This window comes from Pteronotus mesoamericanus, unplaced genomic scaffold (assembly GCF_021234165.1).
Source record: "Pteronotus mesoamericanus isolate MK-2021 breed Mesoamerican mustached bat unplaced genomic scaffold, CSHL_Meso_final contig_163, whole genome shotgun sequence".
Classification (NCBI taxonomy): Eukaryota; Metazoa; Chordata; class Mammalia; order Chiroptera; family Mormoopidae; genus Pteronotus; species Pteronotus mesoamericanus.
The window spans coordinates 21,693,271-21,720,951 of NW_026555064.1; the positions used below are offsets into that span (position 1 = coordinate 21,693,271).

Sequence of the window (27,681 nt, forward strand, 5' to 3'; positions counted from 1 at the left end):
TCCTACCCAAGGAACTTGGTTCCAGGAGGCCCCAGCTGAAGGATGCGGCTGACCAAGCTTTCTCCCTCATTAAGTGGGGGGGGAGCCGCTGGCAGGTGGAGTTTACTGAGTGCATCCAAAGCAGCAGTGAGAGAGAGAACATCAGTCAGCTTCCAGTGAGGCTTCCACCGACCCCCGCGTCACCCGCGGATCGACAGGGAGGCTTGCTTTGGGTCTGCCCCTTCCAATGGTCACGGGGAGCCAGGCACCGACGCCCCGAGTGCTCAGTGGAGGCGCGGGGACAAGGGAGAGTGCGTGGGGGCAGGTCTATCCCTGATGAGATTCCCCCAGGACCAGGGCACGAGCCGAAAAAGAAAAAGATGTGCTCCCCAGGAAAGGCCAGGCTGTTGGGAATATGATGAATACTCGGACTCTGAAGAGAGTCCAGACAGTCCCAGGGACACCCCCACGCGGATGTGACGATCCGGTGAAAGCCCCTAGGACCAGACGGCCTGGGGGCAGGAGACGGGCCCCACCCAGATCCCCGCAGGCTCCTTATGTTGCCCCAATCTGCCTGACGGGACCCGGGAGGGGCTTCTAGACCCAGAAACACAGGCACGGGATTCGGAGCGACCTGTGGACAGCTGGCTCCAAATTACTAGGTTTTAGAACGAGTCCCTAGTTCCAGAGCAAGAGCTCTCTCCCGACGGGACACCAGCAAAGCAAGTGCTCACGATGCACAGGACTTCGTCCCCGTATCTGAGCACAAAGACTTGCTGTGGCGAGACTTAAATACAATTGATTCGTTTCAAAATATTTTGAAACTCATCCCCCTCCAAAACTTCATCTTTTTGTCAGTTTTCAGCCGAAGCTACGTATTTCTCAGCAGGTTGAAATACCACTTAATGAAATAGCAGCCGTTCAAACAAACAGAAGAAAAGCTAATTTCTGCTCAAAATTGCTAGAACGAGATTAGTCGAAGTGAGTCTAGATGTCGTCGTCTTAATGAAAACTGACCAGACAGACTGCCAGTGTGATTTTAAGACTCAAGGTAGCAATTTTGATGACAGAAGAGACAAAGGACATAGACTGAATTTTTGGCTCTTCTATAAAGCAACGCTTCCTTCCCAAGTGAAGATGGCTCTGTCTCGTAACTACATGGGGCCTTAAATCTATGTCTGGAATAGAGTAGGGCTCAACCACTTAAACCTCAGGGAAAAAATAACACCTACCGTGGCCCAACACAGTTACGCGCGGCGGGGGTCTCGCCGCCGCTACCACGACCAGAGAGAAAACAGAAACGAGCCTCCCTGCTGAGCCCGCGGACGGCTCCAAAAAGCAGGTGTGGAAGAGCCACCGGGCCTGAGGACACTGCTTCCGACTCTCAGAAAACCTCACAGGGGCCGACCTCGCTCGAAACGTTCGACGTACCTCCTTGCCTCCCGGCCTAGTGGCGTCAGCTGGGACGCACGCTCACTGGTGACTAAGCGGGAGGCGCGTCAGAGACTCTTACCCCAGGAACTGAGCACCAGAGGGTCCAACTTCGATGAGGCGGCCAGCCAGGCCTTCTCCCTCCACCATCGGGGGCATGGTCGCCAGTCGGTGGCGCTTCACCAGGCGGCAGGTGACCCGCGTAGGGGCCGTGCACTTGCGCGGCGGGATGATGATGCGCAGCCCGTGGTGCCTGCAGCCCCGCATGGCGCCCCCGCGGGCATCCACCATGAAGCTGACCAGGAAGCTGAAAGGCAGAGCGGACAGTAGATGCGTTTGCAAGGTCGCGGGCAGGGACATAAGCCCTGGCGAGGTCACTGTTGCCCCCAAATGCTCAAATGCTTGTCCTCAAAACACCTCTTTGTTCTTGATATGCACAGCGGGGAAAAACTGGTCTTTAGAAGCTACTTTATGCCAATGCCTTGATTTCTGTTGTGCTGCTGTTCTAATTTTTGTGCTACTTTTATCTGAAATCTAAGGAGATTTCTGCTAGTTTTTGTTGACAATGACCATAATACATATAAACTGGATGTTAAAAAGCTATCCAATGGACACAGAAAGTGGAATGAAATTACATAAAGACACCGAGGAGTCTCCTTTTGTTACGAGCCGTCCTTCTACATGTCGCGAGAAACCCCCGCGCGGAGGCACACCAAGACGGGGCGGCTGCCGGCAGCCAGTCCTACTTGGCTTTCACCATCACGCCTCGTTCAGCTCACGCTGATGGCATTTCACGACACAGAAAGGGACGCACAGGCCTCTCCCCAGGTCACACCATGAAGGTGCTTCCAGCTCACAGGAGCCGGGGCGCAGCGGGGCAGGAGGGGGGTGACAGGCCCTACTGCTCCATGCGGATTGAGGGGGACCCTGGCTCTTGCCGAGGGATGGTGTTGGAGCAGCACAAATGCCCCCAAGTTATAGTAAAGTGAATGCAGAAAATCACAGCCAGTAATTTAGAAACACAAAGGCGTCGCCATCATTTGTGCTTCTGCCCGGCCAAGCCCACTGCTCCCGGGCAGGAGTCCGTCCCAGGCGGCCTGGCCTGGCCATGTGTCAGGAGAAAGGATCGGCCCAAGTGTGGGGGGTCAGTCACCACACTCGCGGACGTCCTGGAGGACTTTGCTTTGTCAGGAGCAGGTCTGACTGCACACGCAGAGACACAGCAGGCAGTGTGTGTCCAAGGCACAGGCCACGCCACCGTCTCTGGAGATGTCATGGCATTTGCGAGGCTCGGATGCCCAAATGGCAGGAGGGAAGCAGCACACGGACAGGTGTCCTTGGGCTCGGCCAGCAGCCCAGGCCGGAGCCCCACGCCGGCCCCACATCTGCGTTGGCATCCAAAACACGGGAGGGCGTTGAGCCCAGGTAATAGTGGGATAGAAGCACAGCGCATTTGTTATTTTTACACAAGTGAAGAGACAGAGCTTAGCACCCTTTCACTGCAAACCCAGAACGCGTCAGGCATGCGATCAGAGCTCCTGCGGCTAGAAACACAAAGGGACAGGCAGAACCCAGGGCCTGCGCAGCAAGTCACGCGGGGGCGCCCGAGGCCACAGCCCGGACCCAGCGTCCGGTGTGCGGTGTGTGCAGTGCCGGCCAGACTGGGGCTCGACGGACTGATCGGGGCCGAATGCAGATGTTTCTGGTCTTTATAAAAAAAAAGTGTGAACATGCTGGCTGCTCTTCGTACTGCCAAGTTAAAAGATTTTTTTTTTTAATACTTAAAAAAAATCTTTTGTTTTTTTAAATGCACTGTTGCTCCAAAGAATGGAAAAACTAGCTAACGCTTGTGGTGGTAAAAAGGTTTCTTTCCCTTCTTATGGTTTTTACTTGTCCACATTTCTGTTATTTTTATGAAAACTAGAAGCAAGCTACTTAAGCTCCAGCCAGCGGGGCCGCACGCTCGCTGCCGCACTTCACCGCCCTTGGCCTCCATTACCTCCTGCGCCTGGTGGAGGCGCCCTGCCGTGCGTTGGCACCTGTTCCCTGGCGTGGCTCCCGCCTCCGCCATCGCCACCTCGGGGGCGTGCAGGGCGCCTCTCCTGGGGACCCTCGACCCCGAGGCTGAAGGGCTGCGTTCCTGCTGGAACGATGCCTTGGGGCGTGTCCAACCACGTTTCCATCGGCCCCTCTGTGGGAACCCCTCTGCCGTCCCCCTTCAGCCCGCAGCTTCCTGGGCCTGCGTTTGCTACCCTCCCACTAGGGGCCACCCTGCTGCGAGTGGGGCAGGGGCCCAGGGTTGAGCGCCCGCTGTCTCCCCGCCCGGCCCAAGGAGGTGCTGTGGGCGAAGAGGAGGAGTACCTGCCGCGTGAGGGAGCGGGTGGAGCGGTGAAAAGGGCAAGCGGTGGGCGGTGGGGCGCTGTCTGTGTTTACGTCTCCCTGAGAGAGAAGACGCTAACATGGAAGGGGACTTGACTGCCGGGTCGCTGGGCAGCCGATCCAGTCAGAACCCATTCAGATGACCACACACGGGTCTTTCGGCTCCTCAAACAGCAAAGTCAGACTCCAGCAACATGGCTGCAAGAGGAGCGGCCAAGAGCCGAGCGTCTGGGCTGGGAGCTACAAGCGGCCTCTTCCCCAGTTCCAGGGAGGAAGAGAAGGAGCGGCCCAAGTGCCACGCGGGTGCTGACGAAGTCTTTCAGATGAATGTCCACATGCTCATCACTTAGTCCCAATAGCTTACAACATAAAACTGGGTAAGCGTTTGAGCACTTTCATTAAAAATGTCAGGTTATCGTCAGTACTTGGATCAGGAGAATGAGTGGACAGTTGTTCTGTGTAAATTTCAAAATCCAAAAAGCAGATGGAAGAGGCTGACTGCTCTTCTGCACCACAGGAGAGGGGAAGGGCCGTGAGCCCTGCGGCGCGAGGGGACTCGATGCTGGAAGCGACTGAGTGAGTGTGGTTTCCTCGTGGCCTCAGGAGGTCGGAGCTGGGACAGGATACTGACCGTAAGCCCTCAGAGGTGAGAGGCATCGAAGCAAAAGCGCCAAGCGAGGCGTGGGCGGAGGCACGGCCGCCTGACCGGTGCTCGGCCTGTGCTTCGGGCGGCCCGTGGGCGGGGCAGGGCGGTGGCAGCTGCCCTGCGGGGTGGCAGGGGCAGCCCCGCGGCAGAGACGTGCGGCGCCGCCAAGGCCGTCTCCCTCACCCTCCTCTCCCTATGCCCACCTGCTGTGGGGAGTTTGAATGTCTTAAAAATTACAGTACAATACAGTACCTAAGAAATGAATGGAGAAACTAACATTTTTTGAAAGGGAACCTGGAACTTTGCTGGAGCAATTTAATGGGATGATGGAGCTTTTACTAGTTTTTGCACATCACTACTTAAATAAAACATGAGCTACGACAATCACTACAATCACAGGGCAATGCCACAGCACGGCGGCCCCCCCGGACCCGCTCTGATCCGCCACCACCGTCTCTGCCGTGAGCCATTGCTGTGACCTCAGGCAAGTCCCTTCCGTCTTCTAGTTTCCATTTTCTCACCCCTAAAATGAGACTTCCACTCAACAAACGCTGGTGTGGCCCCCGGCATTAACTTCCATGCACCGTTTACTGCTAACAGGGGTCAGGGAAGCTACTGGAATGTTCTACTTCAGGTGCTCTGAGGGAACCCCTGCTGGGTAGATGACCTGCTGTTCCGCCAAGAAAACAGGCTCATTTTTACTCTGTGGTTAACACAGTAAAGGAGCAGTTTTGCAGGAAATGTACCCGCGCACTGCGCGAAACATTGACTTACAACTCCACAGACAAAAAATATCACATGACATACTTGGCTAAAATCGCATGTCTTACTTTGGATAAAATTCAGCAGTCATGCAAATTAGAAATTCTTATCGAGATTTTCTAAATTGTGAGATTCAGTGTTATCACAATTTAAAAAGAAAAGCAAAAGCAACCCACCATTATTATGCAGATGGCTTGCCTTAGGCGACCCGATTAGCTAAAGAGACACATGCTTGGAGGGGGGCAGGAAAGCCTGTCGGCTGGGGGTCACCCCTCCCCTGCCAGGGTCAGGGTGCCTAGTTCAATTCAGTTCTTCGGGACTGCGGGGGGCGGGGGGGGGGGGCGGGGAGGGGGCCACAGCATTCAGTTAGTTATTGGGTGAAAACAGGGAGAAAGTGTGCTCAGGGTGCTGCAGTGCTCTGTCCGCAGGGCCAGGCCCTTGGGGCAGGACCAGCTTCTGGCGAGAACCCCGCGTCTGAGCTTTCTGCTCCACATTCCCCCTAATTCCACAGAACCCTCGATTCCCATCCACTGACACAGGGATGGAAAACGTCTTTTAAAAAAGTGGCTCAAATTTGCTAAAATCACCAAAACACCATTTGTCACTCACAGTGTTCACGTGTAGAAACATAATGTTTAGTGTTTCAGAAAAACTAAAAGGATGGTTTATAAATTTTCCTAAATTGGAAATGGGCAATTGTTGTATTTGTGGACAATCTGTGCTATCCTCATGAATGACTGTGGAACAAAAATGCGGTAACTGATAAGAACCATCAAAAATAATTTACTGAACACAGCAGTGCATCTTTCAGAACGCTGACGAGACTCATTCTACAGCACAATTTCCAAAATAACGAAAGGCTGCCTTGAAAGCAGCACCAGCAAAGAAACGCACTGCTAATACACCTTCAGCCTCTGGTTCACCTAGAATGTAGTTTTTAAAAAAAAAAACTCTGCTAAGTGACACTTAAAATCACCACTTTCAATATAACTGTAAAACAGGTCCACCGTTCTGTGTAACTGCTAGGAGTAACTTCGGCCCCGGAGCACTGCCCCCCAACAGAAGCGCAGACGGGGAGCCGCAGCCAGGGCAGGCGCTCCCGGGGCCTACGTTACTTCTGGCACAATCCTGGCAAATTCCCGATGAAATAAAAAATGCCCACTCTCTCTCCACCGCAGAGAAAGGGGACCTGGCAGGGGCGCAGCCCGGGGTGCAGCCGCGTCTCTGCCAGGTGTCTGAGCACTGGAGCACCCTGGGGCGCGGCGGGGCGGGCAGGGGGGGGTGCACGGTCAGTCACCTGCTGTTGTCGCGATCGAGACACGGAGAGGCGCGGCTGCAACAGAACAGATACTTTAGCACAGAGAAGGTGGGTGAGGGAACACCAGGGAGGACCCGGAGTGACTTCAGAATGAACCAGGTTATCCTACACCCCGCAGTCTTCACGGAGAGAAGACGGAAGTGCTGCAGGGGCGTCGCGCTGCGCAGAGGCTGAGGGGCCGGGGGTTCTGCGGGCCCATGCGGGGCCCTGACCCGTCTCAGAGTCCGAGACCACAACCCATCCAGGAGCGTTAAACTGAACGTTACCGTGACCGACAGAGTCTCATCTCCAGAGCTTTTCACAAGCTCTTACTGCTGACACTGCCTCAGGAACGGCTGTGCCCTGGGGGCCACCACAGAAGAAAAGCAACAGAAAGGCACCACGTGGAGACTGGCTTCAACGACAAGCAGCAGCAGCCTCTGTGAGGCAGAGCGGGCAGTGTGGACCGCCCGCAGGCAGGCAGCAGGGGCTAGGCAACTGGCCTGAGGGCTCCCGGAGACCCGAGCCCTGCCCTGGCCGCTGGCCAGCGGGGGTGCTGGGGCCCTGGGCGGGCCCCACACAGCAGGCCTGTCCACACCCTCTGGCTCCCTCGCGTCCGACTCATAAAGGCGACCAGAAAGCCCACCTTACAACACAGTTGTGTAGCTACTTGTAAATTTCTTCACCCAGAAGAATTTATCTTCATATACCTTTAAAAAATCTAGGGTGTTTGAAATACACAAGCCGCCCAATTACTGCTCCAGGTACTGAAATATTAATGTTGTCAAATGAGAAACCACCTTCACACCCTTGAATTTCCAACATCAGCTTCTCCGTCTGAGCCAATGGCTTCCCATGACTGTTAACAGCCTTTACTTTTTGGAGTAGCTTTAGATTCCCAGCCTAATTGTATTCGACATGTTTTTATGAAAAAGATCTTCTAGTTGCTGCAAGATCTTGTAGGATAACACGATGAATTGATGTTTAATTGTTGGCACATGGCTATCATTAAAAAACTATAAAAAGAAAGCTTTGGAATAATAGTTGAAATGAACGGTCAAACAAGGCGTCACTAGGAATCGCATCTCACACCTGTTCATTCACTGGGGACTTGTAAAACAGAGAAGCAGCATGACTTCACGCTCTGGCCCGCGATCACGCGGGTGTGATCACTGTGGGGCAGCTCAGACGCTGCCGACTGGCAGGTGGGTCCGGACGCTGTCCTGAAGAGCAATGACGGTGGGAGGGTCACTGCCAGCCCTTTTGCCGTCAGGTGTCGGCTGGGTCTCACGGGCGGTCAGGCTGTTTTGAGCGTGATGGCTGTTCCCAGCGGCGTGGACTTCGGCCGTGGGAGACCCAAGGCAACGGGGGATGGAAGCCGCTGGCCTGGCCTCGCGGGGCAGCTGCATATTCTGCTCATCTAAAACCCGCCGGGGACTCCGTGAGAACACCGCGTCTGAAACCAGGGGCACGTGCACTAGAAAAGCTAACTGTATTGCCCCCATGACAAAAAACATTTTTTTCCCGAACATTATGGGCAGATTGTGAAGTGGCTTAAGAATTTGTCCAAGAACCCCAGTTCCTTGAAAAAATACAGAAAAACAACAGCTCAGGAACCTGGTGTCTAGTGAATAAAACTATAAAAATATCAATGTTGCATGACAGGATATTGTGAATGCTGTTCCTGTGCCCTGCTTTGGTGGTGGCTTTCAAATACCACGACGCTCAGCACCGAGTGCTTGGCCAGAACCGTGGGCTGTGTGTGTGTGCAAATTCTGCAGTGGGGGCATCGCCAGACGATAGGTCACCTGCTCAAAACACCTGGGAGTCCCCAACAGCGGGGCTGTCCACACGGGCGACTCAGAATGCTGTCGGCTCAGCGGGTCTGCAGCGTGGGAACGACCGGGAAGGCGCACATGGGGGTGCGACGTGCTGACTAGACTCTCCTGAGACCTACTCTTCCTGGACAAAATGCTCATTTGAGAAGCCAGAGACCAGTAAGTTCCCCTGTGGGATCCCTAAGGTAACATTCACCTTCCAGGTAAGTGAACCGAAACTCGGAGGCCTGCCTGGCGTGGCCGGGCCCGGGCATCAGGGCTGCCTGTGGTCGGACCGCGCTGCTCCCATTGCCCCCAGCGGGGACGCCGCCTTCTCTCTCCCCTTCAAATGGCACACGGGTACGTCTCGTCGAGGGAGGCTGGCCCTGTTGACCCGTTTTCCTCAGCGCCCGGCTCAATCGCTGGCTCCTGGCGGAATCTAGCGAGGCGTGAGGAGCCCGGGATAGGTTCGTCACCTGGCCTCCCCAGCAACGGACGCTGTCGGGCCGCACCAGCCCTTGCTCACAGCTGGCGTGAAACATGTGCATTCAGACGGCCGGCACTTGTTTGACATCACAAAGCTGCGGCCGCAGCGGCAGAGCCTGCGGGACCAGCCGGCCTGGCCTCCACGTTGTCAGGCTCCTGACTCTGATGCCCAGATGCCACTGGGACCATTCAGTCAGCCATGGTGTTGGACGTTCTCTGAGGAACTGGTTTACCAGAGGTCAAGATTGTAAAGATTCTTTTCTTAATGAGGGGTTAATCTTTTACCCCGGAATGCTCTAGACTTTGTGGTAAATTCAGCCTTTAACAGTCAGTCACTTTGTGGCTAAAATCATCTTTCACTGTGCAGGCCGCTGCGGGTGTAACTTTGTCGGCTCCTGGACTCAGATCCACGACCTTCAATGCTCTGGGCCAAGCCCTTCCTTCTCGTCGCTGGTCAGAAGTTGAGGAGCAGAATGCGATGCTATGCTTTTTGAATAACTTAGAGCTGTCAGATTTTAATTATCTTACATTATACTTAACATATGTAAGTAAATTTTGGCTGAGATTTATTTTGGTTTTTATTCCCTTGAATAATACTTGCATTAGGAACTAGCTTTTAGTTTTTTAACAAAGAAAAGAATATTTTGATTATTTTTTAGTAACTAATTTCATATTCTATGACTCTTTAGTAGAAGATTAAACTAAGAGGTCCAAAATTTTAACTACAATATCTTAGAATGCTCTCCTGAAAAGAGGATACTTTAGAATAATAAAAACAAGGGCCCACAGTTCAAAATAGTCCTGGGGATTGTGGATCATGGTGTTTGGATAAACCAAAGCATTGTGTTTAGTTAGATAACACGTGAGTGGGCTTAGAAAAAGTGATTATATAAATTTTAAGGTTTTACCTATAATTATGAAGTTACTATATGCCCGAAACCACTAAACCGTAGGGGAAAGTTCAGTTGTGAAGAGTGTCCCAGCCTGAAACTCCCTGCAGGGCTTCTGTTCCGCACGGCTGTGTGCTTAGCCCGACAGTGCCGGCGGGCACGTGGGAAGCAGCCAGCTCAGAGCCCTCCGTTCGGGCGGCCGGGCGAGGCTGCCCCCGCGGCGCACTGTGGCCGCCCACGGTGATGGCCACGCCCGCATCTCCAGCTGCACACTGCACAGGACTGGGGCTTCCGTCAACATCACTTTAAATGCATTCATATGAGCAGAGGCATCTACTAACTAGTTGGTCAATCTTAGTAAATAGAACTTTCTACAAAATAACCCTGCTCCCCCTTTTCAGACTTCAATAAGACACAATGTCAACGGTCAGGTGGCCTCCAGTATCTGCTAGGGAGTTAGCAAGCTGATGCAGTTCTGCTAGTTATTTAAAAACAACGGTCAGTTGTCTACGTTGAATCAGACTTTTTGCTGGTTTGTCTGTGCAAAAAGGGCCCACGTTGGACAAGCCATGTTATTTACAAGTTTAAACAAAGGTCACTTCCCCTGTGAGCCGGCCACCAGCCCCGCTGGACAAGGCTGGCGTTTCCACACCCCTCTTGTTCGCCCTTGCGCGGGACACACGACACCAGCGACTCACCCTGAGTGAATTGGGCTGGAAGAAAGGGCCACATTGTCCAGGTTCTCGGGGCCCCAGCTGAGGCGGTAAGCGTTCCTCTCTGCCTCCTTGGTGAGCGCCGACACCTAGACATGGAGACAGCACTGAGTGCACACCCTCCCTCCACCCGGGCCGCCATGCAGCCAGCTCTAACGCCGGCGCCGTGGGCAGGCGGAACCGCCAGGAGAAACGCCACTTAGAAACGTTCCACCCAGGCGCTTGCGGGGTTGTCTACAGTGTACGCCCGTGTGAGCTACACCAGTGGTATTAGGTCACGTTTGTGGGCTTGTCTCTGAGGAGAGCAGGTGCTGGTGCAGCCCGGCCGACCCGGCCAGCCAGCACGGACACAATCGCTCCGCAAGTCAAAGCGCTCCCTGAACGGGCTGCATCTGCTCTGCAGACAACCACCCCCCACACTAAGAGGTGTCCTGTAACCGGCACCTTCAGTAAACGCACCCTGCCTCACACTGTCCCCTCTACTAGTGCCCCTCTGGGGCAGCTGCTTTTCATGTACGATCCCCACAGACCTCAGAACCGCTGAAGGAATAAGCAGTGTATCGTTTTAGAGAAACTCAGGTCCTGGAGAAACCTAGCAAAGGTTTCCCGTTTAGAAAAGCTCTCCAGTCCTGTCTCCCAGCCCGTAACTCAGTTTGGGCAATTTTTCTTCAGACTAAGAGGCGCCCTGCAGGCCCCGAGCGCGGGCAGCAGGAAGGGCCCCACAGCACGGCGGGCAAGGCGAGCGCGCCGGCCACGTACCTGGTGGCCCGGGGTCAGGATGGCGTCGTCAGTCATGGTGCTGTCCCGCAGGCAGGAGGCGTGGCTCAGGGTGTGGGACCTGTCGGAACTGAAGGACCGGAGGCTGGCAGGTGAGCGGGCGGCCGTGGTCACGTGCCAGCGGCGGGCGGGGTGGGGAGGAGGGCATGGCACACCGAGCGGGAGAGGGGAGAAAGCGTGCGGTTAGCTGCGGCGCCTCCCAGGGGCCAGACCGCGCCACGGGGGAGGACACGGGCCGGTGTCCGTCACCCCGCGCGGACACACCCTCTCACTGGCCCGGCCACTCAGTGCCAGGGGCCCCGGGGGGATCCAGACATGGGATCTGATCCTCCCGATCTGATTCAGGTTCTGCCCAGAAAGGTCTGAAAACCAGCAACAGCCCGTTCACGCAGGGAATGGTTCCAGCACCGGCCGCTCGGATCTGGGCCAAACGCTGTCTGCCTGCAACCAGCAGTGCGAGGGGACAGCCGGCCTGCGGACAGAGCAGGACGGAAGGCAGCCTTCCGCCTGCCCACGCCCGTCCCGCGCTGCTGCTGTGGCTGCTGAGTGCCAGGCCTCTGGGAGGCACAGCAACAGCTCCCGGCCACAAGCAGGCTTCCTGAGGAGGAGGTCCCTGCAAGGCCAGGTCAGAGGGCAGGTGGCCCCTTGGGGCTGGTCGCCGTGGCGATGACGCAGGCACACAAAAAGCGTTTCCAGGCACCGGCCAGACCCGGCCAATCCCCCAGCACAGAGCGAGCTGCCAGTGGCCACGAGCAAAGCGAGGGTCGGCTTCGTAAGGGATTCAGGCCTCGGCCGTCTGACTCTCTCCGCTCTGAGAAGTCCGAATGTCAAAGTTCTCAATCACCTGCTCAGATGCGATGAGTAAACTCGACATTCACGGAGATGTAGTTTTACTCCTTCCTAATCAATTTGTACACTCAAAGGACAAAATAGGTGGATAGCTTAAAGAAGCTCTATTTTATGCACGTTAGTCCAAGCTTTTAAGGATCTGTATTCAGAATATTAGCCCGAAGCCCATAGGAGAAAAGAGAGAGACATGCAGGCTCCCACAGCACTTACAGAAGCAGTCCCGTTTACTTGTGGCTGGCAGGAGTGTGGCCAGTGTGGCTTGCAGAATTATGGACTAAATGTTCAAGTCAGCGTGTTTATCAGCAGAACTGGGTTCATTTTGCAAGGCGCCTAACTGGGTGAACCAGCACGGCCGTCTCCACGAGGGCTGCCTCTCTCAGCTTCAGCCGCCTCTGCTGGGCCGTCACTGGCAGACACTCATGGTGGCAAAGGGCCCGCTCCCTCTGACCTTGCTCTCATGTGATGCCCCCAAACAGACCCTGGCCACCATGGGGCGTGGCATGGGCCGGGGGCCGACGGCCTGGCCCTGTGTGCTCACAGCTACACTATCTGTGTGCACAGTAACACGAAATCCAAGCAGAGTCTGGAGCTCCCGCCCTCATGTTTCGCGATTCCTGGTGAAGACGAGGTCCCGATGCCACCCAGCTATGGCTTTGGTCCTGGCGGTCAGGGCAACCCCCGCTGTGGGGTTCAGTGGCTCACTCATAAACAGGGGGCGGCACACTCTGAATAACCTTGGCGTGGCCTCGAACTTGAGGACAGGAAAGGGATTGAATTATGGGATGAAGGGTCTTTAATCTCAACAAATCTCATTTCCCTGAACAGACTGAACAATCTCGTCTCCTGCCTAAAGCCACAGGAACACTCCAGGTTTGCAGGCGTGTTCCGGGCCAGGCTGTGCAGAGGCAGCTCTGAGACTGTGTCTCCTCACGGGGGTTAGAATCAGGTGCAGAGAGACAGCCGTGAAAGGTCACCGCCCGGGGAGCACGGGGCTGTGCACGCACTCGGCCGCCCGCCGTCGCGTCTCCAGGGCTCTGACTGGCTGAGGACATGATCTCGCTCCGTGGCTTTGGAACTCAAAGACCCAGGCTGGGGCGCCATGCACTTAGAGGGGCCCGGGTCACGACCGTGACCGGCACAAAAGGAGCGGGAGGCCCTCGGGGCGGGGGCCTGAACGCCTGCTCGCAGCACTGGGGAGGCGCTGTCCCCAGGCAGAGCGGACCCTGGAGCGCGGCCGCGGAACAGAGGAGCCATGGGCGTCAGAAGGATAGGAGCCAACCGGATGGTGGCAGAGGTGCCTCCATGAGACCTGGAGACACGGCTGCAGCGTGTGGACGCCGGGCTCAGGAAGAAGGCAGCTGGGACTCAGCAGCCACCCCCAGAGACACAGGAACCAGGGGAATGGCCATCTGCTTCAGGAACAGGGTGTTGAGGGGTTCACGGGCTGAGCACGCAGAGCCCCCTCTGGCAGCTCCCTGCCACCCCACCCCCCCCACCAACCCGTGGGCCTGGCCCCGGGACGGTTCCCCTGGTTGGTTTTGAGCCAGGACGGGGAGAGGGGAGGCGGGGCTCGTTTTTGTCTTTGCTGAGGCCCAACAGGAAAGGGATGCAGAGAGAGAAGAAAGGGAAGAGAGACCAGGTAACAGAACAAGAACAAAGAGATTAGGGTGGAGAGAGAGTGGTTAGGAGAGGCGGACAGTGTGGGAGAAGTCGGAAGGACCAGTGAACCTTGGAACCCTGTGTGTTACTATCGCCACCTGCTGGACTGTATTCTAGCTCACTCTGCCTTCCCAATGCTAATTACTGATTTAAGCACGTTTACAGTTTCTAATTGCTCTTTGTTCCCTACAGAACCTACTTAAATGAAATCATCTCAGAGTGCTCCAACAGGAGAGGACTGTTCTCACTGAAAGAGAAACAACCAGCACGAAAGTCTAGAATAAGTCAGGCCCTTAGCCCAGAAGCTTCCCCCTTTAGAACTTCGCAAGCCAGTTGACAAAGTGTTGCGGCAGAGCGGCCGCTGCTTCCCTCCTGTCAGAGGCCGTGCTGCTCGGCTGACAGGGCCACGTGTCCACCGCGGGGACCTGTGGAAAGTGTTAAGACCTTGAACGTGTCCTTCCTCCCCAGGCAACTGCTCCATGGACACGTGTTAGGTTGCATCCGTCTACAGTTTCACTGACCAGTGTGGCAACGCCCGCCGTTTGCTAGACGCACAGGGAGTGGCGCGCTCCAGCCCCACCGAGCGAGCGCGTCGGGCCGCAGTGCAGCTGCACCTCATGCCTGCTGTCTGTGCAGCTCGCTGTCACTCAGCGCTTGACCCTGAACGTGGACGGCGCCCGCGGTTTGTGAGCCCTAATAAAGCAGAACAGACACCACAGCCTGCCCATCAGAAGCTGGCTGTGTTCTTGTCCAACCTATGTTGAACCACACCTGTTTTATCTGCACCCACGTACACTTCAGCGTCACGATCATTACTCTGTCACCCCCACTGCACACGGCTACCTGGGGTTCTTTCGGGGGCAACCCCATGGGGTGCTGTGACAGGCGAGGTCAGGCCGGGGCTGGTGCTCCTCTCCTGATCATGCCTGTACCCTTCCAGCCCAAGTAGTTATTCCACGTAATGCACAGAAACCCTAACGTGAGAATTAATCCATAATTCTAGCATGTCAGCGCCCGTGAGCACACCACACACATGCACACGGAGCAGCGAGCAGGGAGATGCAGAGGGGCCAGGAGGCCATGTTTCCAGGCCGCGCGATACCCACCTGGGAAGGGCACTACCGAAGGCAGAGCAGACAGAGAGTAACGACAGGCAAAGTGGTTACCAAAAGAGGGCGACTTAGTGAATTGTCCAAGCAAAAGTTAAAGAGTTAACAAGACAGCCATGAAAAGGAGCTGCCGCCTGCCCTAGCCCTCGGGGTGGGGGGCCACACTGGCGCCCTCGAGAAGCACCTGGCGTGGAGACCAGGGCCCGCCGCGCAGACCGGCCGGCGTTCAGTGAGGCGCGGCTACCTGCCCTGAGCCCGGCTGCACAGGAAGCGCCGCTCTGGGCTCTTACAGGAGCCCCTCGACCCGCCTGCGCGACCCGGGCCACATTAGGGCGCTGGCAACGCAGCCAAGGGGACTTGGTGTCCAGAGGCAAAACGGCCCCTTTCGGGGCTGAATGAAGATGTGGCAAGTGATTAAAAGCGCCCCCAGAAGGCGGGGTCGCCGCCTCATCATGGCTGCGGGATTTTACTCAGGCACCTCGTCTCGCTGGGCCACCCCGTCTCTGGGTCGTCGGGAAGGTGGGGACCTGCTGATGGCGGGAGGGAGGGGAGGCTCCCGGGGTCGGCACCGCGCCTGCTTTTCCTCTTCCCCATCCCGGTCCCGTCCCTGTCCCCGTCCCCGTCCCGCACGGCTCCCTCCTGCCGCCCGAGGGCCGTCCGGGAGCCTACCTGTCGGAGCGCCCCCCCTCCAGGCTGTAGCGCAGGTAGTTCATGCTGTCCAGGAACTGGCTGCTGGGCAGCGAGTCGTCACCCAGCTCCTTCAGGTCCTCGGGCCTCAGGTACTCGCCGCCGTCCCCTGTCATCGTGTCGTCACCTGGAGAGAGGCGGAGGCATCGGGGAGTCACCTGCTTGTGGCGCGGGGACTCAGCGGGACACGCGGGCGTCCGGGAGGGCGCAGGGCCAGGCAGGGGGAGGCATGGAGACTCCGGAGACGCCACTCTGCACGGGAAGAAACCGCTCCCTGGCCTGAAATTCTTCCCTCGGTTTCTCCACTCACTCCCCCCTCACTGCCTGGACAGCTGAAGTCACCGAAGTCACCAGGACTCAACAGCAACACCACCCTCAGTAGCAACACAGAGAAACGCAGCGGGCACTGCCCTTGGCCACCCTGAACGTCAGAACAGGGAGGAGGTCGCTTCGGGATGGTGCCCCTGGGGACCCCAGGAGCAGGAGCTGGCCGCGTACAGAGGTCGGGGCTTCACGGAAGTCATTCAGGGGAGCACTGCGGTGCGATCGGACTGGGTCAACCAGGGTGGGTGTCCCGACAGGGGACGGGGCGGACACACAGACAGAGTGGAGGCTGTGGGACGCTGGGGAGTGAGGCGTCGCTGGCGGCCCCAGGAGCCTAGGCCACCACGGGCTGCTGCCACCGAGCCTGCTCCTGCGCTGTGGTCATCCCGGGAGCTTCCGGTGAAGCTGGAGAAGGGACTGGAGGAGCTCCCTGGCCCGGGAGCAAAGCGGAGGGGCTCCAGGTGAGAGGCGAGTGTGTGAGAGGCGGGTGTGTGAGGGCCTCGGACGGACGGTGTGCGATGAAGAGCCACGTGGCCCACGTGGACTGAGGGTCATGCTGGTGGGCAACAGCGGGGAGTGGGAAGGACGCTGCTGCCCGACACAGCGGCGGGCCACGCGGCTCGGACACGCCGCACCGTCTCCCTCTCCTTGCACAATGTGCGACTCTTCCCTACGACTGCTTTCATGAGGCCAATAGATTGGGGTCCCTCTCCTTTAACTCTGGGAGAAAAAGTTCTAAGGCCCAGTCTAAGAACTGGCTTAGCAAACACAGGCGTTTTCTGGTTTGGACAGAAGCCTACGTTATTTCCATAGTTTCGCTAATGTCAGGGCAACTCTCACTGAGGAAGGAGGGAAGGGACGTGGGAAGGCGGGTCTGTCCTGTAAAATGAGCTGCACTTGAGTCCCTTCTCAAGTAGGCAAGTGGCCTGAAAGAGGATTTAAACCCCAAAGCCTGGCTGCCTTAACAGTGATCACGTAACTACTAACTTAATACGGTTTTAACCACATCAAAAACACACCTTCATCAAGAACGATATAAATGGCATTCAGTTCAATCTAAGTTAGTTGTCCACTTGTTCATGCTAGTTAGATGTCAACTTACTAAAGAATTCTTTTTTCCTCTAAATTTGTACTCTAAGAAAAAATATTAGTTTTAGGAAAATTCTTACATAAAGTTCACCAAATACTTTAATTACAATAACGTCTCAATAACAGCTGCAAAATGATTAACAGCATCAGCAAGTCACAGCTTTAAGCTCCCAAGTTAATAAAATCCACACACCCGAGTGCACGTGCAACCTCACCTGTATTATACATGCTAATTCCAAAAGAACAGGTTAGTATCAGGCACCCAAATTTAAATGTTAAGGAAACTGCCCCTCTGCAGTTAAGAATAATTAAAAGCAAAGCAAAGTTTTCACTCCAACAATTTCCCCTGATGGTACCTGAGTCACTTAGCACTTCCCCATCAATGAAGTGGTCACCAGTCTGTTTAAAAGCTGTTCAACATATGAGTGAGGATAAGAAAATGATCCCCCAAACCCCACACGGTGTGCACCTACAAATGCGGAAAACTAGCTGTCACGCAATAGAAGGAAACACAGATCATTTTAATAAACGCCTGGAGCTCCCAGTGACCCCGACACGGCCTTCGTTTGTTCCCGTCATGCGTTTTTATAACAGCTGATCCACTCACAGCTCTCGCCAGCTGGTGCACTAACAAATTGGTTCCCAATCAACACCTCAATGCAGTTTTACCTTACGATTAGACCTTACAGGACCTAAAGAAATGCCTTTAATGTTTCTCCGTAAACACCAGAGAGATATTATAAAGTTAACACCAGGCCCGGTACCGTCCTCCACACAACGGTTTTTCAATCATGTGCACTCGAGCACAGCTGCACCCTGAAACTTGGTCGCTCACTTGATGTGCTGCGTTCGTGACTTTTTAGCAGATTTTCTGGTTCAAGAAAAGTCAACCGTCTGGTTGAAGTGGGTGTGGAGAGCCCGAAACACCGTCCACGGGAGTGCCCAGCGCTCATGCAGAGTGGCAGGCTGCTCCGAACCCTGGCGCCCACGCCCTGAGTAGCTCTTATCAACTCGAACACCAGAGGGGGCATGTTTTCTGACTTAATCCAATTCTTACGTTCAATGTGTCTGACCTGCTGCTATGTTGTTTTAACCTCCTCTATGGCTCTTCTCCTTTGGATTTAAAAATATATCCTGCATGTTTGAACCAATCAGAAAGCAGGGATTTCAATACACCACTGGTAGTGTCTACTCTGAGATCTTTTAACTTAAGGCGTTGTAATAAAAACCAATGTAACTTAATTATGACATATGTTAATACTGGCACAGTCAGGTGGATAGTTTAACAGGTGGTCAATCCCCAGCCGTTCCCCTCCCCAGGCCTGATACGCAGCAGGGCGATGAAGAGCGCGCCCGCGGGAAGGCGCCGATCAGAATCCCTCCCCAAACGGCAAAGCGCGGTGCGTCGGAAACGAGCTGGGGACGGGCCTCTGAGGGTCCCCCGCCCCCGCTGCCCAGCCCCGCCCCCGAGGACGGGGCGGCCCACGGAGACCACAGGGAAAGGCTCACCCTCTTCATCGGAAACATCAAGCACCTCGGTCATCGTCTCGGGGACATTCAGCTTGTGTTTTTCGGTGATGGTCTGGAAAGAAAAAAATCATTAATGCTCAGAAACAGACATGAAGGGACGCTCCGGGGAGCCCGGGGGAGCTCAGCCCCAAGACGGGCTGAGGCCCCCTTTCTCGCAGATGTTCTGGAAGCTCCTTCCCGTTTTCGCTCCTGGAAACCCATCTCTTCCTCCCGAAGATAAAGGATCATGTGCCCTGTGGGGCTGTACAAGGGCAAGACCACTGTCCCCTGTTCCCGCTTGGAAAATAAACTCTCCACCAACGGCACGAGTACCCGGCCACACTGAGGAGGTGGCTGCCCTGCTCAGCGTCCCCTGAAGGGAATGGCCAGTCTCCAGAAAAGCTTTACATACTTTACAAAGGAGCCGTAGACACAGGCAGCGTATCAGAAACAAAGCCAGAGGAAAAGATGTTGTCAACAATGTGAAAGACGTAAACTCCCTGGGCAGAAAACATGTCTTCTGGGATCAGGGGACCCTGTGGAGGGGACCCAGGGCTCTCACAGTGACCTTGGCCTGCACTATGAGGCAGGGGGCGGAGGGGACCAGGCTCCGGGGTCACTGCCGGGGCTCAAATGCTAAGCTCTCCATCTGTGCGCCTGGAGGCCTGAGCAGGTCCCCTCACAGCCTGGGCCCCGCTCCCTCACTGTGCACGGTGGCAGCACCACCACTGGGAAGGCCGTTACGCGCAAGAGCTGAGAACAGCATGCGGCGTACGGCACTGCTCGACAAAGTCCGCTGGCGTGAGTGGCTCTCATTGTGACTGATAGCGAATTATTCATAAAATCAAGGGCCTCTGAATGCTGTCCTCACTCAGACGCTGGGGGGACACTTTCCATGGCCGCTGTGGGCCAGGCGCTGTTTCAGACCCATTGCCTGGCGTTGTCATGGGAACATGAGAAAACGAACCTCTCCGTGCAGTCTTCACTGAGAGCCCCTGAGAGGCAGCACGTAGCGGCCTCGGTCCTCAAGCTCAGCTGCACGGATGTCACAGGCCTGTTCGAGTCTGCAAGGACGCTCTCATCTAAGCTTTTCTTTCACAAACTGACGCTATAAAATCATGCAAAGCATGTTTAAAATTCACGTCATGACGAAGCAGGTTTTCTTTTGGGTGATACCGCACTGGCGAGAAGGGAGAAGCCAGAGGGAAAGGAGTCCACAGAGGATGGGGAGCTGAAGTCCGAGTGCATGTCCAGCCCCACACGTGTGTCCACACAGCCCAGCCTGGCTCATTGCGGGCACTCACCGACGCTGTCGGACACGCAAGCGCCCGCCCACAGCCTTGGGGAAGGGCCGCTGGTCAGCGTTTGTTAAAGGAACAGACAGACCACTTACATATACACCGCCTCATTGCTCTTTTAGCATAATCTATAAACTTGACACAGATGAAGTGCCACCTGTCCTGTCTCAGTGGTTCTCAACTCCAGCTGCGTGTTAAAGTCATTAGAAGAATTTAAAACCATTGTGGCCTGGGCCCCTCACGGGGTCCCATCAGCCCCCCTGAGGACCGGGCCCACGGGGCATCTCCTGGAAGTGCCTCAGGCGGGCGTGCGCTGCTGCAGCCCAGTCTGCAGTCCCTTTTCCTGGGGCAGGCGGCGAAGGGCCGACAGTCAGCCCTTCCTGGGAGGCCCACACCCGTGGTGGTGCTGTCCTCCTGGCCACTGTGGCAGGTGAGGGGCCGCCAAGGAGCCACCTCCGCCCACACCTGGACTCCGATGGCACAGCCTCAACTGGGCTTTGTCCCAAACCCATTATACAATGTGTACAGGTTAACATACTTTTTGTAGGAAAATAAGTATTACGTAAATAACATTTTTAAAAAATAAAAACAATGTAAATGGTTCTGAAAGTCTCAGAGAGGTAGGTTATCAAAAACAACTCCTCGTCAGAGGTGGTAGGAAGAACGATCAGAGGTGGGATACAATTACGTCCCAAGTTTAGAAAGGTTCTGTGCCCAGCGGAGTGTCCCTCTGAGACGACACTGAGACGCCCACAGGACACGTCACTGCTGAGCCCGAGGCCCAGCTGAGCCTGACGCCGAGGAAACCTCTGGCTCCGCCTCACAAGGCGACGTGTGGCTGGACATGAATTTACAGCATCGTCAGCACGGGATCCCAATTTAACTAGCTGACCCATCGGGTAGATTTAGAACTTGGAGTATTTACATTTTCTTAAATTTATCAAAAATTTCCCCACTATTTAATGACACTGTAATGCCACTTTATTTTAGTAGCTTATTCAGTAATTTATGCTCCACCTATCAACGATTATGCGCAGCATAAAAAAAACGATCACTTTAAAACGCAAATACTACAAATAACTGACGAGAGCCGATCAGCAGTGGCAGCCTGGGTCGCACCTCACAGTCACCCCTCCTGCCCCGGACGCTGCGCCCCAGCTTCTGCTGAGGAAACCGGCCGCCCGGCCCAGGAGCTGCGCCCACACCTCGCCCGGCACTGCGGCTCGTGTCTGCTGTGGGTCTAGCCTCGCGGGCACAGGCCGCGCGGGGAACCCACCCTGTGAGGGGCGGGGGCCGGGGCTGCTCAAACGCTTTCCCTGGGACTCGCAAGACGTGAGGTCTGCGTGTCTACTGTGTGGCTGTAGTTCAACTATTCCATTTAAATAGTGAGAGCCTGAATTAATTTTATTCATTTTACACAATTATTAAATTGCCTGTGCGCTTTGTCTATCACCAGTGAGTTGTTCCAAGTTGTTAGTGAATCTGTAGACTTTAGAAAATGATATTGAATATGAAAAGGTACCTCTTAAGAGGGTTTTTTTTTTAATTGAAAATTAGGTGAAAAGTTTTCTTTCACAAAGTCCTGTTAAGCTACTTCTGGCAAAGCAAAGCTCTTGTTACATCAGGGGGTTAAGAACATGAACTTTGGAACCTCACAAAATCCAAACCTTAGATGCACCCTCAATGCCTGACACGTGTGTAACTATTCAATATTCGTTCGTTTTTAACACCATCAATAACATCGTTGAGGAAAAAAAATGAATGAAAATGTGTTCCCAAAAGGAGAATGTGTAAAGGAAGTTCACTGTTTTCAATTCTTAGCCGCAAATTCCATTTCATGAGACAGTGACAGTCACGACCGTGGGAGAGGCAGGAAGTGAGGGCTGGAGCGTCGGAACTGCCGTGGGGAGGACCACCTGCCGCCACCGCCGCGGATCCTGGCAGGCGCCCTGTCTGTGCTGCCTGGCTGTTGGCCCAGGAGCGTGGTTCCCACGCCCGGGGGTCTTGCTGGAGCGGTGCTCAGCTCTGCGCATGGAGAACAGCAGCCCCTGGGAGTCCTGAGAGGCCCCCGGTGTCCTGCGTGTGGGGATCTGCCGCCCGTCGACTCCTCCCAGGTGCCGGCGCACCTGTGGGCCTGCTTGGTCCGGGTTCTTCGCTCCGAGTGATACTCAGGAGCCTGCAATCTCTGAAAGCGGACACGTCTGTTCCGTGGTTTTTCAAGTGAAAAAAGAATTTACTCTCACACAGAGTCTCCACGTCGCCCCCATGCCACCGCACTGGAGTCGGCGCGGGAGAAGCGCCGGTTCCACCTCACATGGCCCCTCAGCACCGAGCCCAGCCTGGTTCACACCTGGCAGGCCTCCCAGTGAATTCACCGCAGGAGCCGAGGGAAAGGCACGGGACCCCGAAAAGGTGCAAGCTTGCCCTCTGGCGGGAGCCCGAGGGACACGTACCACAGGGACCCTGCAGGAAAGGATGGGCCGGGCGCCCCCAAATGCATCCGGGGCCTGTGAGGGAAACACCATCTCAACTCTGTCCAGAAGGACGCAGCACAGGCCTGTAACACAGTCTTTCCTGGTCCAAGGAACCGCAGAGGAGCAGCCATCGGGTGCAGCCACACCGGGGGCTGAGGGAGTGCAAGGCGCTGGGCAGACCGGTTTTCCTCCTCCGTGATTTACTGACGAAACTTCATTTTAAATCTTTGAAGAGGCTGGGGCACGTGGCCACCGGCCTTTTAACTCCGCTCGAGAAACCAAGCGGTGTGATTCTCCTGCGACTGGAGGTGGTGTCTCACGCCCAGGAATAAATCAGGCTCCCTCCACTTGGGCACCCCACCATCCCCCGCCCCCGCCCCCTGCCACGGGCCGCTGTCGCCTCGCACGCACACTCCTCTTCCCTCACATCGCGCCCCAGACCCAAGCCTGCACACCCTCCTTGCCTGCGCCACCTGCTAAAACCTCCCTCAGACTCCGCATTTTCTGACTTTTGGTCACATTATCCCTGGAGAACACCCAATGCTCTGCCTTCAACTCGTCCCCTTCACAAACACGTCACCCAGCTGCTGTTCGCAGTGCTCAAGCTTCCGGAAAGTCTCCCACAAGTCAGTGTAGAGAGAACGGCTCCAGGAGGGGCGCCGGCTGTGCTGGGGGCCGGCTCAGGGCCGCTGGGCCCTCACAACCGTCCACGCCACATGTCGACAGGCCCTGCGGCCCGCGACGAGCCCGCGCAGAACGGGGAGCAGTTTGAGTATAAACTCTCTCCGGACACAGGCCACTTCCCTACAGAGTGCGTTCCATTTTCTTTTTGAATAAAAAATAATCAGAAATAGAAAGGAAGCAAGGAGTTGTTCTCAGCCCCGCCACGAGCACTGCAGGGGCCAGGGTCCTTCTGAGGCTGCGTCACCTCCTCTGCCAGTTTGTCACGCTGTCCTGCCATCGGCCAGCAGTGGGGGTCACAGCGGGGGGACAGGGGAGCAGAGGAGGGTCCGCCCCAGAGAAAGGGACCCCACATTCTGCGATCGCACTCACACTCTCTACGGACGACTGAAAGAAGTGCGACCTCGGGGCTGTGCGCCAATGCGCTGACATTTGGGGGCTTTGATGAGCGTTTTACAACAGATTTGCCAAAAGAAGCTCAGAACTAAAGCTCAGGACGTGCGAGGGAAGAGACAGGCGCCGCGAACGCCAGCACCCAGCACTCCGGCAGAAGCCGTGGCCCCTGGACTCACCGTGGTGGTAGTGACCTCCTCCGTCACGACCTTCAGCGTGTCCACCACCGAGATGTAGCCCAGCCGCTTAGCGATGGCCAGGGCGGTGTTGCCATTCTGGGGGGGTGGGGAGAAGGAGGCCAGTGAGCTCACCGCCGCCCACGGCAGTGGCCCCTCCCCCCGCACCAGGCACAGCTGAGGAAATCACTAGTTTTCACCATCACATCTGAACGTGTCTTGGTAACTTCCCCAGACTGGAGCACAGGTCGCCATGGTAACACAACAAGCGGCATCTGCCGGCTCTTCCTAACGAGAAGCACTTGCGGTTTTAACCCCTGGCTGCTCAGCTCTGCCGGCCGGGAAAGGGGCGCCTCCCAACCGTGGGCCGGGGCCAAGGGCGGGCCTGCTGCCCAGGCCACCCCCACCTCGACGGCACAGGCTGCACTCAGTGCAGTTGCACAGGGGCTCCCGGGCCCCCCAACACCAATGGCCGCAGCTGGGCTCCCCGGGTGGGTGAACCGCACCTTAGTTCACGTTCCCATGGCTCCGCGGAAGCCGCATGGGAGATGGCCGGGCCGGCGCCCCTGCAGCCTGAGCCAGGCCTTGTCCCCAGGCCAGGCCTGGCTGTGCCCTCCCTGGGACCTGCCGCCACCCCAGCTCTGGGCCCTGAGGGCGGGGGCTCATGGCAGGAGGGGGTGGGAACGGTGGCACCCCGCACAGCCTGGGGCAGAACGACAGACCCAAGCTGTCCTCTTGGGAACAAGGTGAGAGAGCGGGGCTCTTCGGGAAAGACAGTGACGCTGGGAAGAGAGAGGAGGCCCAGTGCGGGACGGAGCCGCTCCATGAAAGGGGCCACAGGCTGAGTCTCCGGGGCTGAGCGGGCTGCGAGGGCAGGGCCCTGGCACGGCACCCGTTCACCTATGGGGTCTCCGTCAACGCAGTGCACTAGCAGCAGAGGGGACTGCGAGGGTGGCGCGGGCAGGAGGGGCAGGGCGCGGCGGGAGAACCGGGTAAGGGGCTCACCGTGGTGGTGGCGTCAGGCCGGGCTCCGTGCTGCAGCAGCACGTTGATGATGTGCGTGTGGCCCTGCTGTGCGGCCTGGTGCAGGGGCGTGTAGCCGCTCTGTGGGGCCAAGGGGAAGGAGAGCTCGGTTAGCCAGGGCGCGGAGGCCTCCGTCCCACCTGCTTACGACAGCGCCACTTACGGGGGCGCCCCCACCCCCGCCCGCTCCCAGCAGCAAGCACACCCACACTCCGTCTGCCCGTGAACTGAGCAGGGGCTGGCCGGCCCCTCTGTTCCCGTGTTCTGCATGTTCGCATGGAAACCCGTGCCGAGAGCGCTGGGTGGACAAGACGTTGTCAGTGAAACCCACAGAGCATCGCACGGACTGCTGCTGCCCTGCGTCTGCCGTGGCTTCCCAGCGGCAGCCGGGGGCTCGCTCTGTGGCAGTCTAAGATTTCCTTTCCCAGGGCAGCTTTGGCTGAAGGTGAGCCTCGCAGAGAACAGAAGCCCTTTGAAAACAAGTCTAAATTTAAATTTAGGTTCTTCACCACTGGGGTCTGAATTTGCCTCAGCAGAAAGCGAGGAAGCGTGGCTGCGAGGTGAGCGCGGGAAGGTGAGCAGCCGGCCTCTCCTGGATGGACACGCTGGGCCCAGGACGGAATAAAGAGCCCAGGACGGAAAAAACGGACTTCCCCATCTCGGAGGGGCCGGAACTGGGAGGAGCAGAGTGAAGTCGCTGCTTCAGCCCCTTCGGAGCCGGCCGGGCGGGAGGCCGTGGCAGGAGGCCGTGGCAGGCACGCCCATGCCCGCCTGGGGTCCTGCTGCGCCTGCGTCGGACCAGCTGTCCCAGGTCCTGACTCTGAGCAGCCATCACACCGTAACCTGCAGGAGCCCGTCCCTGTGACCTGTGTCACTGCACCTGCCTCCCATCCAGGCGAGTGTCCACTGTGGGCACGGGACGCCGCGCGTCCCTCCTACTGTCACTGCAGCCTGTCAGGGCTGGCTGCACACGGGACACGTGCTCCGCCAGTGGGGCGTCCCTCCGTCTGGAGCAGCGCCAGCTCTGTGCATCCCCACCACAGGATGACCTGGGAAACGGCCGCAGGGACACAGCTCCCCAGGCAAGTCACCCGCAGACACTTGAGCCGCGTGGTGGGAGGGAGCGATCTTCCCCTAAACTTTCCTCCATTCTGTTTACAAGTAGGTACTGGCCGAGCCCGGGGGCCTGTTCAGGGCCAACAGCCCCTCCCAACCCCTTGCCAGATGTCACCAAGCTAGTGACAACAAAGAGACACTCTTGCCCTCCATGGGCACCATGGCTAGAGAACTGTCCCAGGGATGGACCTTCCAGGGAGCTCAGGACGGTTGGCGGAGGCTCCCGCTCCTCCTCCGTGTCCTGCTGGGAGCTCCAGCCCCAGGGCTTCTGCCCAGCTGGAACCTCTGACCCCCCCAACCTCCCACTCCAGGTCTCATTTGCAAAATGAGGACTTCAAGTTCTGCGCTGGGTCCAACGTGCAGTCCACAAAATTTTCCTTTTGTTTATCTGAAGTTGGAGGAAAACGCTGGCAGGCGTGTTTCCTTTCTCACGAGAGCTCTGTGATCGTCAGGGTGTATTTTAAAAGGAAACGTCCTCTTAGGTGCTGCAGTGCAGGCCCTTTCTGCAAATTCTCAATAATCAATCCAGTCTGTTTGCCTCGAGCTGATGTTACAGGGTTTCATTCTAATTGTAAGGAACTAACAGTCCCATAAAACTAGTTTGGTTCACCAATTTGTGTACCAAGGCATAAAGGCTTGTGTAGTAGAGGCAATATGTAGTTTTATATTTTCATAGCAATACAACAATTTTGGTAACTATTGTTACACGTGAAACATGAAAAGGAAAACGCAGTTTCTTCTATAAAAACGTCATTCTATGTGAAAAAAATCTTATGTGTTTATTAAAAGAATGTCCTTTGAGGTGTGCATCTATCCACTGCAGACTCATGAAAGATGCACTTACTTCTGAAAGTAAATAAAATCAACATAGTTCATTAAAAAAACAAAACTGGAGTTAAAATGAGAATTTTCTCTCAACCAAATGTCCGTCTGCGTGTAGATAAGACCCCAGACCCCAGGGAGGCAAACGCTGTATCTGGCAGGAGGTCTGGCTTCCCAGCGTCACAGCCACCCCACGGCCAGCCTTGAACACGGGCCCGAGGGCCACGTTTGGGCTCTGCGAAGCCTCTCAGGGCTGCGCAAGGGCGCCTGCTGGCGAGCCCGCCCCTACGCCTGTGCGGGAGCTGACCAAGCAAGCACAGCGCCAGGCGCCAGGCGCCAGCATCGGAGAGCTCTGGGGCTCGTCTCCAGGTCCACCCCAGGAGGGCGCGAGGGCTGCTGGGAACCAGGCAGCAGCCATTCTTGCTGATGTCAGGTCAGACGTTCTAAACCTCCAGTGTTCAGTGTTTCTAATTTAAAAAGTAACTTTTTATTTGCTTATGCTTAGGTACGGACACACTTTTGTCTCTCCTTCTAAGAGAAAGTAGAGAAACTGACGTCCAAACTTCCCATGTTCCCAGTGAGCAGCATCGGAGCAATGTCTGAACGTGCGCCCACCAACAGGCCCACATAGAGCAGCCCCGGGGGTCCCCCCTACGCACACTTGCAAACCAACACGCATCACATGTGTCTCTCGAGCTGCGAGGGGCACTGTGCACAGCGGCCGTGGTCACACCACCTGCTTCTCCTGTGTGGAAGCCCCCTGAGCGGCCCACAGCTCGCTACGTTCTGACCCTGCTTTGCTGACGGGGCCTTTCTGCTGCCCCTGGGAGGACTGGGTGGGGCTGGGCAGGGGCCAAGGCCGGAAGGCCCAATGTCCCAGCAGGAACGCATGTGTCCTGCAGTGACATGCTGGCCTTAGCTCCACAATGGACGCTCTGAGCCATGGCCCTCGGGTCACTGGGATGAACAGTCTCGAACCACGGCACAAAGCCCAAGGTGCATTCACCACTTCGGAAGAACAAAGAAGCAAGGCCCCGTACACATGGCAGTAAGTGGAGCGCCGCCCCCCACCCCCCCAACAGCTGAACCCCAGCCGAGGGAAGTGAAGTGAGGACAGCGCTTACCTTGGTTTTGGCATTGACGTCCGCTCCCTGCTTCAGGAGGAAGTTGACCATTTTCACATTTCCATAGTGACAGGCCACGATTAAAGGAGTGTAGCCCAGCTGTAAACAACAAGGCACAGGCAAATGACCGGCTGCTCCGCAGGGCGTACGTCGGGGCGCGGGGAGGCGCAG

The 27,681-nt window shown here is 56.3% G+C and overlaps 1 protein-coding gene across 2 annotated transcripts in view; it reads right to left on the reverse strand.

Annotated features, from left to right (window-relative positions):
• Window positions 1-27,681, reverse strand: part of ANK2 (ankyrin 2) — a 111,166-nt gene that overhangs the window by 35,129 nt on the left and 48,356 nt on the right. Inside the window, exons 20-30 of one of the 2 annotated variants that reach the window (XM_054563696.1) lie at window positions 27,511-27,609; window positions 24,431-24,529; window positions 23,429-23,524; window positions 18,404-18,476; window positions 17,251-17,304; window positions 15,464-15,608; window positions 11,160-11,262; window positions 10,386-10,489; window positions 6,495-6,530; window positions 1,493-1,717; window positions 7-105 (exon numbers count right to left, since the gene is read on the reverse strand). In XM_054563696.1, coding sequence (XP_054419671.1) covers window positions 7-105; window positions 1,493-1,717; window positions 6,495-6,530; window positions 10,386-10,489; window positions 11,160-11,262; window positions 15,464-15,608; window positions 17,251-17,304; window positions 18,404-18,476; window positions 23,429-23,524; window positions 24,431-24,529; window positions 27,511-27,609 — 1,133 coding nt within the window. The remainder of the gene's footprint in view (window positions 1-6; window positions 106-1,492; window positions 1,718-6,494; window positions 6,531-10,385; window positions 10,490-11,159; window positions 11,263-15,463; window positions 15,609-17,250; window positions 17,305-18,403; window positions 18,477-23,428; window positions 23,525-24,430; window positions 24,530-27,510; window positions 27,610-27,681) is intronic. The other variant, XM_054563704.1, reaches the window with a different exon arrangement.